The sequence below is a fragment of the Botryllus schlosseri genome, chromosome 6 (genome assembly GCF_051294905.1).
Source record: "Botryllus schlosseri isolate E-star chromosome 6, Bs_hap1, whole genome shotgun sequence".
In the NCBI taxonomy this organism is placed as follows: domain Eukaryota; kingdom Metazoa; phylum Chordata; class Ascidiacea; order Stolidobranchia; family Styelidae; genus Botryllus; species Botryllus schlosseri.
Window position 1 is genome coordinate 8,113,555 of NC_137241.1, and position 13,798 is coordinate 8,127,352.

Consider the following 13,798-nt stretch of genomic DNA (forward strand, 5'->3'; position numbering starts at 1 on the left):
CCCCTACACACACACACACAAACACACATGCACGTAAAGTAGCCTACTTGCTAAAGAGATCCAAAATGTGAATAACAACAACAGCGGGTATAGAGAGCATTTTCTTTGCACACTGATAGCCGTTGCAATTCAACATACAATACATGTGTAGGACTGGTCGCTATTGTGCTAAATGGGCAAGTTTAGACGGATAATAATAGACTATATCGCTTCAAGTACCGGTAGAAATTATTCGAAGCATAAAGCAGCGACAATAATGCAGCCTATGCAAGTAGCTATCACATACCACAATTTAACGGAAAATAAATAACATGGCTACATAAGTATGTGGGACCGCATTTGCTCCGCGTTGCGCATTGGCCGTCTATTTAATTCCTCCAAGACAGTCGAGACTGCTGTATTCCGAAATCGATAGCGCGTTTCACTGTGCTGCGATTGTCCAATTGTTAGCGAATAGTACACGAGGCAAATTCGTTTGTGCCGCACCTGACCATTATGTTTTTCTGCGATGGCATTGTTTGTAATAAGGCCTTATGTCACCTTCCTTGGCGATTTTGAGGTGGTTCTGGTGGTTTGTTAATATTTGGATTTTTGGAATCAGTGTGACGATAGCATTTGATTGATATCAGTTGTTATGAATTGCATTATTGTCGCAGGTGAGGCACGACCCGCCCGTGCCTCACCTGTGCCGCAACTCTCCTTTCGCACTGTATTTTTGAATAATAATAATGCAAATTGATGATATTGTGTGAAAAAATGTTCAAATTTAGTTATTTATGAACATCAATGTAAAATATCAATAATCATCGACTCATGGAGGGTTTTCACAATTTTCACTAATTCGCCCTGACGACAGGCGAGGCACTACCCCACTCACCTGCCTCATTGGACCGCACGTCACTGTTACCCATGACCCTTTTGTCAATCACCTGGAATTCCAGTTTTATATTGTTGATACTGTTGTAGGACACCAAATCCACTACCTGCAACTACACTGGATCCAACTACAACAACTCCTACCGTATTGTTTCAAGCCTTTTCAAACTGAATAAAAAATCGTAAAATAAAACTTTTTGTGCTATAATATGAGATCAAGTGATTAAATTTCATGTATTTTAATAAAAAATTGAGAGAATACTTTCTTTACATTTGAAACTTATCCAACTTATTTGCTTAATTTTTAGATTTTTCACCCAAAAACTGTCCGGTTATGTTGAAGTTTTTTTCTTAGAAATTTCAATCAATCAATAAGTACTATAAGACTTCAGACTTTTTCTGCTACTTAGCTTCCAGTCATGTTCGATGCTTTTTCGTTCACCTATTCACTATTCTGTATTTATAATTCCAGCACATTCTATCTCTACATTCTACAAAGCAATTACAAATCTTCATCTGCTACAGTGTTTCCACTCGAATCTTTGATATTGGCATAAACATTGTCAGCTCAATTTGCGAGACACATATATTTGAATAGGTAGTTAGATGGTATGTCTCAATTGCCATCAAAATGAGCCAAATATTGAAAATAAGGGGCCAAGTCAATTTTTGGGGTCAACTGCAAATTCCACAAATTTGGCCCGAAAGGGCCAATCTGGCAACCGTAAGATGAAACTGCAAAACATTGGAATCATCGAATATAGCCTACACGGGAAAATATTACCACAGCCCGGCAGAGATTGCCGGTAGCCGAACACGACTATTTCAGGCATACGTTGGATAAGTCAAAGTGATGTCCGCGAACTTTTAGCAGGTCGTCAGCATCCTGAAATAGATAGAAAACAACCATAACGGGTAGTGCCGTGGTGTCTTCACCACCATCTTAGCGTGACCAGGCCTGTAGCCTTCATTTCGTGAGCCGTGTCTAGACGCCACGTATCCGTGCTGCAATTGGTCGAAAAAAATATTGAAGGAACAACATTCAAGTGTTACTATTGCATCAGTCACCTCCGGTTGCTGGCTTCCCTCTACCAGACGAGTCTCCGCTTCTATATCCTGTTCACAGCGTCGTATCATGGTCTACGCCTACGGAAAAGGAAACACCATACCAGGAAAACGTGCTTTGCGTCGTTTCTGCCCTCGTAGCATGTTGAGCGCGAGAGCACGCTCGTGGCTACAAGTGGCGTAATGAATGACGCAACACAGAAACTACCAGCAAAACAATACCTAAAATCAACATCCTTTCCAACTGAACTTCAACGTTAACTGACCCTGATCAACATTCAAAAACCGATCGACAAATCAAAGACGAAGGTGTACCGTACTCCGGATACAAAGAAACCGTTTAATGAATAACATAAAAATTTCGTAAAGTGACAGGAATGAAAGTATAATAACACAAAAGCAGTACGGAACGGCAAATGAAGAAAATAGGGATGACGTTGACTTAGAATAACACAGTTTCCGGAAACTAATCTCAACAAATGATATCAAAAATCAGGAATGGTACTGGGCTCGTAACCGAATCATTGAAGACAATAGCGAAGCACTTCACGAACAGGAGAGGACAACCTAATCCACCGTTACGGAACAATTCCACAAAGCAGCATAGGCCAACATTACGGTAATCTTCGCACGGAACGCTGAGATATTATTGCACATCGGTTACTGCGTGCGAATGAAACTGACACCCGACCGCAAAAGCGGTTAACAGTGGCACTGCGGGCAAGCATAGCTATGGTATAATACACAATGAAAACAACGGAACAAACACAAGTAATTCTCATCGCAAAATATCGGAGCAGGCAAGACGAAACATATTATGTATGATGGCAAGAGTATCATTAGGCAGGAGCTGTTATCGGCATGGGTCCTCTTCAAAATATATATGTTGAATAAGAGAAGTCTTTACACAAAGGCACGAATTTTCCAAACGCTCAAGATATCAGGGAAGTTACAAATATGCTTTCATTCTCAAAGAGTAAACGGGTGTAGTCTTGTCGTGACTGAAAATCAAAAATCGATAACATGCATATAGAATGGCAGTTGTAGTACGCTCGGATTCGTTTGTGACAATGGGGCACTGCATACACAAAAAAAGGATGAACCACAGTCAAACTTAAAATCCAATATTCATTTTTATGAAATGCTTCAGTACATGGCTGCAATATAAATCTCAAGTAGAGGGGCATACCAACATTAGGAATTACCCCGCCCTTGTTAGTACGTCCTTCGGTATCCAACAATAAAACATGGATCTACGGATGAGGTCAAGTATGTACATTACATACAGAAGGTGTATAAAATCCACCCCGACACTAAAACGCAAGTAAGATTGCTTATCAAGCGAGCAAGTAAAATTGCAACACATTCATATCACAAACTCAACTCGCACACAGGGGGTGGATGTGAGCAAAGCCCGGAACAGAAGAGACCACCAAACAAAACCACAACCCCTCCACAAAACCCACCCATTACCAAACACGTCCGTAAAAAAATGGCGGCACCATCTTAAACGGGTGCGACACTCCTTCAACACACGAAGTAGACAGCGTTACGAGCGGGTGTCAACCGAATTGAAACCGCGCAAGCACAAATCGGAACTCAACGGTCAGACAAGGCTTACTGTGAATTAGTGCGGAAGTTTCATAGCGGGACGATTAGTTTTGAAAGAAACCTGCGTGGAAAAATTCGGACATTAATTTCTCTGACTTTGCATCACTAGTACGCGGTCAATACCAACTTGTAAGATGCGGTCCCCGAGCTTATAACCGTTCAGAGTGCACACAGCTAATAACGCCTCTTCATAATTGATCATTGTGACAAATCCGTATCCTTTGCACTTTTGCGTTTGGAAGTCCCTTATCACCTGGAAATTACAAGGGATCATTGACAACGTGCAACTAGAAGCGATGTTGCAGTGTCCATCACATACAAAACTGGCTGGAAGGCTTCATAGAATTCTAATAATTCGAAGCCATATTATAACTGAGAGAGCTTACTAAGTTTCCAGAAGAGAGTCAAGTTGTACATGGCAAACTAAAATAACTGCTATCATCGCCACAGTTGAATTCAGTGTCGAAATGGAGAATCATTTTCCTAGTTTGAAGCAGAATACAGCGACCAGCAGGACAGGAGTCGCCAACAAATTTTCGAGACATTGAATCAAGTTGTTGCAGCTTTAGAGTCATCGGAACATGAATTGACCACTCCAAACGCATGTTCAAAGAGGTAGGAATTATCAAGTGGGCATACCAATCAACCAGAGATTATTAAAACATCTCCCTGAACCACAACTTTGCTTCCATGAAAACAAATTTTTCTTGAATTAAAATCTATAACAAAGATAACAGCCTAGCCTGTTCAGATAATATTGTGAAAATGATTGTGATGTAGCTTAAATCTCTCTAGCAATGATCACATACAGACGCACACAATTGCACAGACAACCTATCGAAAAACACCTACCTTCACGCTGGTCACCGCCCCAAACGGTCCAAACAGTTGCCATAGCAAATTCTCCTCCGTATCAGGAGCCAAGTTATACACAAATATACAACATCCAAACGACGTTCCTTGCCCGAGCACATTTGAAGGCGAGGAGTTGTTGATACCCATAGTCAGTAAGTCCGGGCTTATTGTCGAATACCTTTCCAAAACCATACGGACGTATATATTAGGGCGTGCTCCATGAATAATAACAAAACGTCAACCAAAATCTAACACAGAACCAAATCAATTATCAAGGTAATTAACAACACGCCATGCCCAACACAAATCAACAAACTTCTAGCAACTTCCAAGCACCATGCGAATTGACATAAACCACACCAAAACATGCATGTAAACGATATCTAAAATCCAAATATCTACCGTAGATCGAGAGAGTCGCGTAGTTTATCTTCTAGACCGCGCAGTAAGCATGCACGAATCAAAAAATGAACAATAGAAGGGCCAAAGTTGAATCATTTGAAATTCGGCCGGCTCTCAACTTATAACCAATGCGTCTGCCCCTACTAACCAATTGCTGGCAGCAGTCGCTCCTGACACTGAAGAGGTCGAGGGATCAGTAGTAGCCGCTGTGGTTGTGGCGCCAACCTGTGTCAACATGCCGATGTTGGCGACCGTAGCCTGTCGAGACACCGGAGCCTGCGCCGCCAGCAGGGTGGACTGGGCCAACGCCGAATTGGCTAGATCATGAGTGGGCATCGAGCTAGGTTGAAGCTGGGAGGATAGGGTCAAAGCGGTCTGGGCCTGCATCGGAAAGGCTGACGCTGTTGGAAAGGCTGACGCTGTTGGAAAGGCTGACGCTGTTGGAAAGGCTGACGCTGTTGGAAGCGCCTGCAGCCCAGCGAATGACTGTAGTGTGAGCGGGTCCTGTACAAGAGCGGTCTGGGCGTACGCGGCTTGAAGGGTAGGTAGGGTGGCGGGGAACGTGAACTCGGCGGAGGGGGCAAGGGTGAGGGGGAGCGCTGTGGAGCCTGCGGCGACCAAAGTTCCAGCTCTTACTTCCGGGTATGGGGATGCTCTGATTAAATATACATGAGTTAGTAATGACAAGTCTCACCGCCATCAGTCTCATTAATGAAGGCCAGCAGGTTATTCGAGAAAAATAGGTATGCACCTTCGCAAACAGATAAAAGGCAAATATTCCTCAGGTTGAGCTGATAGCTATTCATTGAATCACGAGATTGGCATTTCATTTGAGTACCTAACCACCTACGATATCAGCAGAGTAAATCTCAGTTGTCATGTCTTCGTGGTTAACTTTGAACATCACTACTTCGCAGTCGCTAGAGTCAATAACTAAAAAGAAAGTGATAATTTTGAATGAAAAATGTGCTACACATTGAAATATAGCACTCAAAAAAAAGTGTGCCAAAATATTTGTGCACAAGCTGTACAAAATCAGAGGTGCGCAGTGTAAGCCTACCAACAAAAAATAATTTAAACGTATTGCTCGTGTTGTAAAACCAAAATTTTGAAGAACTGCCGTGGTGGCCAAAAGGATTTGCCTGAAAGAGATTATCGAGCCAATAGTTTAAGCGACATATTAGAAATTGGCGCCATGGCAAGCGTTGAACAATACATCTCCGGAAACAGGAAATGCTTGAAAACGGCACACACATCACTATAATCCTCATTACAAGCCTTGCAACTTTGACAACACCATGCAAGGCTATACTGCACTGATGTAAAGAAAAAATTTGCTCACAGCATTACAGTGGCAACAGCTGTTGTACAGATTTACAGATAATTATTGTTTAACGGTTCGTGGTATCACCTAGGCCTACAATGCAGACTACTGGTATGTCGAACCATATGAACACTTTGACTCAACGTCAGGGAAGGAAATACCTCGTGAATGTCAGTTTAGGCCTTGTACAACATGTCAAAAGATTACTCATCTTTTGTGATTAGAATATGCATTCACAGTAGCGCAAGCGCCCGATGATTAAACAGTGAAGCTCCTGATCGAGAAACCAAATAATTTCGATCGGATGATGGAAGATTGAACTTCGGTAAGATACTGAAACTTAAAATGGAGAGAAACACGGTCACTATTCCTAACAGTATTGTAGCGGGCATGTGGTTATGTTCCAAAACCACCTAGAAATCGATGCAATTATATTCCACAGAGAATATTGAAGTCAGTAGATAGCCAAGAATGCTTATTGCCAGTAGAATATCGCCAATCTGGCAGTGCTATTAAGTAGCATTAGTAATGCATACAGCGAATTACTACTCCACATAACAATTCCAATTAACGAAATTGTAACAGTGACAGATGACAATAATTAAGTACAATTACGGCTACAGGTTGACATGCCACTACCAATCCACTTCTTATCACCCACTACACAAAATCTGCAGTCACGTCGCACACAATTACCACAATCGCCATACAGTATTATTATGTGCAGAACGATTTAACATTCCACCTACCTGAAACTGCGTGCTTGATGATATAAAGGCCCGGGAGCAGTCGCAGCCAGCCGCCTCGTAGGTGAAGCCGCGGCCGCGTACAGAGTTTGAAAGACCTGCTGATTCTTCTGAGATGGATTGTTAGCAAATTTGACCGTGATAGGATCCTTGGCCCCAGGTGGAATGGTCCCGTTCAAAGTGTTTATGGCTACCTCGGCTTCGGGCCGTTTGTCGAACCGCACGAAGCCAACACCACGCGACATACCTATTGCAAATGTTAAGTGTCAGTTATGGACTCAAGACAACAGGTACGGTATAGAAAAGCCTTCCAGCAACACGTCAGATAAAATCTAATCGCTGCATTTCGGTCATAGTACTGGCATGCATTATTTAGCAACCAGTAGCAATCCCGGAATCTAACTACACCGAATCCACCTTCCTTAGTTAAGATACATAAAACATGAATGCTCAATTTATTAAGAGGATTTTGAATGATCTACTGTTCGTCAGATGCGTAGCCTACCCATTTGAAAATGCGGAACATAGTACATGTTGAATTTCAACCACCATTTTTTCAGTCATTACTACGGCTGGGGAAAATGTTATAGCTTCGAATGTATTTTCCGCAGTTAAATCGTCGAAACCTCTATATGCCGTATCGCAGCATGAGAAACATTTGGTACAAAGGTAACAAAGCTACATATGTTAGTGAAAAGGACAATCTGTGAAGTTGTGATCAATCCACAGCATCGTCGCAAAGTGCAATGAAATAGGCATGGTCGGTATAACACCAAGCTATATTTATTGTGGTGTAGAAGTTGCATTATATTATTTGTTGTAGCATAAAATGCACATTCTACATACTTGGACTTTCCACATACCATCTCAAACCACAAAATAGAACTACCGGTAACTAATTATAATATATTCAAAATGCTATCAGCTGCTCAAACCATATTCATACACCTGTGCAAAAGTCGACAAGAATCCGTGAAGTAATAATCCGTCCATAGGGACTAAATATTCTTTGTAGATCATCTTGTGTCATAGTTTTCGGCAGACCACTGACATACAGGTTAGCATCTTTTATTAATGGAGTACTGGGTCTTGCGAACGATACCTGCAAGACAGAAATGGTGGATAATACTCAAGACACGGTCTGATGGCAAGACGAATACCTTGATGGTTTTTTGCTGCATGCGCAACCCATTCAAATTCTTTATGGCCCTCTCGGCGTCGGAAGCCTTTACAAAATTGACGAAACCGTAACCCAAACTTGACCCAGTCAGCTTGTCTCTGATCAGTTTGCAAGATTCCAACTCTCCGATGGAGCAGAATAGATTTCTCAAGTCCTCCTGGGTCATCGTTTGTGGGAGGTAGTTTATAATCAAATTCGTCTTTGATTCATCGTCTGCGGGACTTGTCGACAGCGAAGTGCCAACCGTGGTGGCAGCAGGGTCTGAAATTACTGAAACGAATGCACTACATAATTATCACATCTACATAATCATGATGTCGCTAAAAAGCTACTGAAATTATGTTATATTATATTATGTTATATTAGTAGTGATGATATAGGTGTGGGTATATAGGGAATTATGATTCAAGACAGATCGGCTGCCTTTTTTGTCGAAGGCTGTCACACTCTCGATTAATCAGCAGAAGCACGATAGGAGTATTAAACGGCAACAATTATACAGATTGCCGTTAAAGAATACAAAATTGATATCAAAAGGATGCCATAACAGTTGTAAATATCAAACTGGTGGCAGTCGGAAAACAGGATTAGATTTCAGAAAAAATACTGCACTTTGGCCATTGCTATAATATGCATCGGCCATAGTGTAATTGTTGCCAACGTTCATTCATGTAATTACTTGTTGTTTCAGTCAAGGAAGAAACCATTCACGCACAATTTATTGCCGAAAACAACACTGTTTCCAGTCTGGCGCATCATCAGCTCTAAAGAAATAAAATGACATCCACGGAAAGTAAACATTCCCACCTTGGTACGATTGCTGTGTGCTGACACACGAGTCCGAAATGATTGGCGACGCACAGGAATGTGACTGGGTGTAGGCAAGAACTGGAGCCTGATGAGGATTTTGTGGAGCCGTCATTCCGAGGGTATCTACCAAACCTTTGGTTCCACTCAACAAAGCTATATTGTTCATTTCGCACTGTCAAGAAACAAGTACACAAGTATATAGAAAATTCATTCCAGAAAATGCAGCTAATGTCACGAGAACATCATGGCAAATGACATGTTCAGATTCTTTTCAAATTAATTTCTCTAACAAACACAGAATCAATGGCTGAAATGAATATATTCTCACCTTCGACAGGTTCTCATTAAGAATGCGAAGATCACAGCGATAAGCTAAGCTTGATATAGAAATGATCAAACTGAAATTAAGACACTTTGTGCAAAACAATATCTGCTGTTAAATAAACGAGACAGAATTTATGGATGAACTGAGGGCTAAAACATGGATGGGTCCAGCAAATCCATACAGGTTTACTTGCAACATAGCAATTGGCAGCTAAAAGGAGGGTTCCACTAAATTTATAATAGCATTCCACGTTTGGGTTAATACTGGTACAATTAATTAAGCATCCAAGCAATATTCATCAGAAATGACTATCAAAGTCTAAAATCAAATCAACTGCACACTGTCTCAAACATGCTCAATTGTTCAATGTTTAACCTACATGATGATGCAATGTTTGTGCGACGTCGAGACAGCAACAGACATGGGTTGTCTGCATGATAGCAGAACGTACGTTCCAACCCGCTACTAGAGTTATCATGTTTCACATGTCAACTTCCGCATGCAGCAGTCGTCATAGCTCGCACAGGAATCACGCATAATGACGAAATTCAACAAAAATATCAAGGATAAACTGTACCTGAACCCCACGATTGCAAAGCTAAACGTTATCATAGAACTGCTACCAGGTACGGTACACGAGAGGATCCTCAAGAAAGGCAATCAAGTTAGTAAATCACTGATTATAGGGTTGAATTGAAGTATAATATACAAGATTGTGACGCAGGACACAGGAATTTATATATTTCTAATGCAGCAGCCCGGCCTGCGAAAGCAAAGCAAGGGAACCGTGATAAAACTTTAGCGACGTGAAATATTCAAGTTAAAATCTAACGCCACATGTCCTACCAGTGCCCGAAACACCAGTTGTAATAGAAATGCACCATCGACTAGCCACTAGCTAAATAATTTTATAATGAAACCAACCACCCCGCGAACTGCACAGCAGCCTGCAGCGGAAGAGATCAATCGTTTTCAACTCGTCATGGTCAGTTAACTTCAATGAGCTTCAGACAATATATTGGAACATTTCTGGTGAGACTGAAACTGACACTGACAGCCGACATCACGCTTTCTGCCATCAACAATTTCGCACTATAAATATAGTTTATCAAGTAAAACAATGTCATTCGATGTGTGGTGGCTGTTGTCGGAGAATATTGTAGTTCATGCTATCGTCGTTGTGCCTGCGGCTCATGCTTCCGTGAGTTTCTTCGCATCTATTTGTTTACGAAATAATTATTTAAATAATGACTTCTTCTCTTTAATCCATAAATAAAGGAAACGTGAAATTTGGAAACACGGAAGAAATAATTCAAAACTACGAACCTCCTCAAAACATGTTTCACTTCGTCATTTTTGTTTTCCATCGAAATGTTACAAATCAGGCCCTGATCAGGTCACTCAATATACAAGTTCTCCAGTGGTTCACACACTTTTTTGATGAGGGCATAACCCATGGAAAACATTCAAACCATTAAAATATCAGCTTTAAGATAGGCCTGTACTAAAGCGGCATCTCGTTTACTCAAAATGCATGGATCAGCGAACTTCTTTCATGTGAACAATTTACTTGTTCAGTTTGCAAAATTATACAACCATAAGAACCTTATTGTCACGGTAAAAAAGTAATTCGAAACCTCTACCAACTTGAGTCGTCATTATTAGTCATTCTGCACTAGGCCTAGTTGAGAAGAAGTCTATTGTGATTTCGAAAGATGTCAACAGCACTTAATCAACAAAAGTCTACAGTCCATCGTTCAAATCTACTTCTTAAAAACGACTTACTTGACTACTTTTCAGATCTGGCTTTTCTACTTTTAGAGATGAAGTTATTTCAACCTGTCTTAAAAACTTCATACACATGCGATTTAGTAGAAATTGAATGCATCGCTTCTACTACAATTTTACATGTAGGCCTACAAGCCATTTGTGGTACAGAACTTCAGAATAACGCGAAACATAACTTCATATTGCTAATTTATTCGCTAAAAGCTTTTCGACTGACCCTCATCAGTAGCGGTGTCATGTGTATAATGACTACTTTGAACCCCGCCAGCACCAATTGGACATACAGACTCTGGCTTTACTTTTCACTGAATCAATACTAGTCAGCCCCTTAGTTTGTCTGTCATTTTATATTTTTCTACTTTTCATCCAGTGTGCACTGTGCAATGTGCATGCCACCTTGTTATTTTACATCGCCTAAGTTCCTAGGCCAAGTAGGCTACGTGTCTGATTTCGAAAATTACTCCATGTCGTTTTGACACCTCCTTATCTTTCATTGTATCGTAGACTTGTGGTGTATTGAAATGATGAAATTGTTAACAATACATTGAATTGAATTGTGGTTTTTATTGCACATTTGGCACTATAATCGCCTACTCATCACGACAATAAAAATATACACTAAATTCCAGGTATTTTTCTTTTATACGCTTTTTGAACGACTTCCATTCACGTAATCTTTCACCGCCGTTCTCTCTCACTTCCATGTGCCCTTGCCTGCTGATTTTTGCTGCAGATTAGTCCGTCCTCAAGATTACCGAACCACGGCCTGACCAATCGATATCGCCTTCCGTGACATGCCACCTCATTTTGCCGCTTGCTTTTTTATATTATCTTCTTTTACTATTCATTCAGTGTGCACTGTGCAGTGTGCATGCCTCCTCTATACATCGCCTAGGCCCTAGGCCAAGGTGGGAGTCTGATTTCAAAGACTACTCCAAGTCGTTTCGATACCTTCCTGTCTTTTTATTGCATTGCAATTTTTGTGGGATTTTGTATCAGTATGATTACACCTTTCTCTGTGATTAGCGCGATTTTTTTTAGGTCAAAAAATGTCAAAATTGTTTATAAAGTCCAAAAATTTTGCAGCTTGCGCATTTCGTTTGTATCGTAGATTTTGCACTGTAGGTCAGTGATTCCCAACCGCGGCCCGCATATAGCCTTCTTGCGGCCCCCACAAAATATTAAGAAATTGCGCAAGAAGGCTAAAAAATCGCGTATTGACAAAAAATAAAATTTTATATTTATAAAATGCACGTACTTGGCTTGGAGTCTGGAGTTTTAAATTAGGATTGCAGGAAAGTCGTGAGTAGACTGCTAACCTCACGTCGCTGCTGTTTCAATGCAATGTGCCCTAACTTTCCAGTTGAACAAGCAGTAGCTAGATAGGACCATAACTGCGGCACGCCACACCTTCCGATTGGGATGGGGGGGGGGGCGAGCTCGAAGGGGGCTCAAAATTATTTCGTGAATAAGCATAAATTATAGAGTATTTTTAGAAAATTTGTGCATCTTTTTACTCTAAGCGTGATTTCATGCGGCCAAATATCTTGACTTTTGGGTAGGGGAGATGTGGTACCGATGGATCACTGGGACCGAAAATACTTTGAAAATTCTCTATGATAATTCCATGATTATACTCCGTGAACTTGTCTACAAATGCATGCTGGCAAAATCTTTCCTCACATACAAAAAATCGACGTGCGCGAGCTATGGGGTCTCTCACAGATGTTTTTTGTTTTGGGGGGTGTAAAGTAAATTTAGTTCGACATATACATTTTTCTTTGTAACCTTCAACACGAACAAACCAGCAATCATTTTTATTGTGAAGTGTAGGGCTTGTATCAGGCTATATATTGGTACCTATTATTTTTTTCAGTACTTTCCTAGAGTGGAATTTTTCTCGATTCATGTATAAAATTCGTAGGGTGGGGACCGATGGTATAATAGCCAAATCAAGCAAAATAATCAAGCATACTATTCATGAAACAAATGAAACATGCCTACGTACAGAAGATCTTTATGTAATAATTGCATATGATGTTTTATCGCTATAACGAGGTATTTCGAAGTCACACTGTCGATTTTCGGGCAATATGTATGTACCCTAAAATTTATAAGTCAAAGCCTAAATCGAAACGTGATTTTATGACAACATTTGAGTTAATATTTATTCTACGTTTTGACGGTTGCGATCAAACATTCTTCTTTGGCTTCCTGTAGCTTAGATTATAATACTGAGCAAGAAAAGTTGTCACATTTGAGTTTTTTAGGGAATATGTGTCATAGGTCCCCGGGTCGTGTGCCATTGGACCCACCCGGTGGGGACCGATGACACGTTCGAGCAACAAATTTTGAACGTCCATAAATATTATTTGAAAAGACGGATATTCATGTATATGTGTGCGATAGGTAGAGCTTGTATCAAAGTGCTGAGCCAGCAAAAGATCTGCTGTTTTCGGCTGAACATTTTGGGGCCAGCGATCATTTTCCAATTTTTGATCCATCGGTACCACATCTCCCCTACTCCCCCCCCCCAAAAAAATATATATATTTATCGAGATGGGCATATCGGCGTTTGCCGTTACCGCGCCACGACGCACCAAGACACCTCGACGCATCAAGTTTTACGCCATGTAACATGCGACTCCAAGAAGTGTGTCAGAACGATTGGCAGCGAGTAACCTTGGCCGAAAAGGACTGCCCTTATGCTGACCGAAGCTTCGTTATATATACAAAATACTGTCTTGGCAATCTGAACCTCACAAGACACTTATCATCCCGCAGAGACAAATTATATTCCAGTGAAGAAATACCAA

General features: G+C 40.9%; 2 protein-coding genes and 1 long non-coding RNA gene across 11 annotated transcripts in view; 2 read left to right on the plus strand and 1 right to left on the minus strand.

The window, feature by feature from the left end:
- The window catches only part of LOC145440810 (uncharacterized), a 300,641-nt gene that overhangs the window by 179,360 nt on the left and 107,483 nt on the right, over positions 1–13,798 (plus strand). The window lies entirely within an intron of this gene.
- LOC145440806 (uncharacterized) overlaps positions 1–13,798 on the plus strand; it is a 129,859-nt gene that overhangs the window by 44,592 nt on the left and 71,469 nt on the right. The window lies entirely within an intron of this gene.
- LOC145440799 (ELAV-like protein 1) lies at positions 1,445–10,149 on the minus strand. Of its 9 annotated transcripts, none has more exons than XR_013915620.1 (11): positions 9,198–10,149; positions 8,867–9,041; positions 8,040–8,329; positions 7,828–7,981; positions 6,883–7,126; positions 4,958–5,464; positions 4,405–4,585; positions 3,680–3,805; positions 3,563–3,613; positions 1,945–2,110; positions 1,445–1,881 (listed from the first exon to the last, which is right to left on the minus strand). XR_013915620.1 is itself a non-coding variant. In XM_080318548.1 (10 exons), exons 2-10 carry the CDS (start codon positions 9,033–9,035, stop codon positions 3,569–3,571), a joined length of 1,680 nt encoding a protein of 559 aa, XP_080174674.1. In that variant the 5' UTR covers positions 9,036–9,041; positions 9,198–10,147; the 3' UTR covers positions 2,254–3,568. The 9 variants fall into 9 exon arrangements, 3 of the variants coding, with proteins under 3 accessions (XP_080174674.1, XP_080174673.1, XP_080174672.1); XR_013915623.1 differs by having other exon boundaries at positions 1,945–2,022; positions 3,676–3,805; XR_013915622.1 differs by having other exon boundaries at positions 3,676–3,805.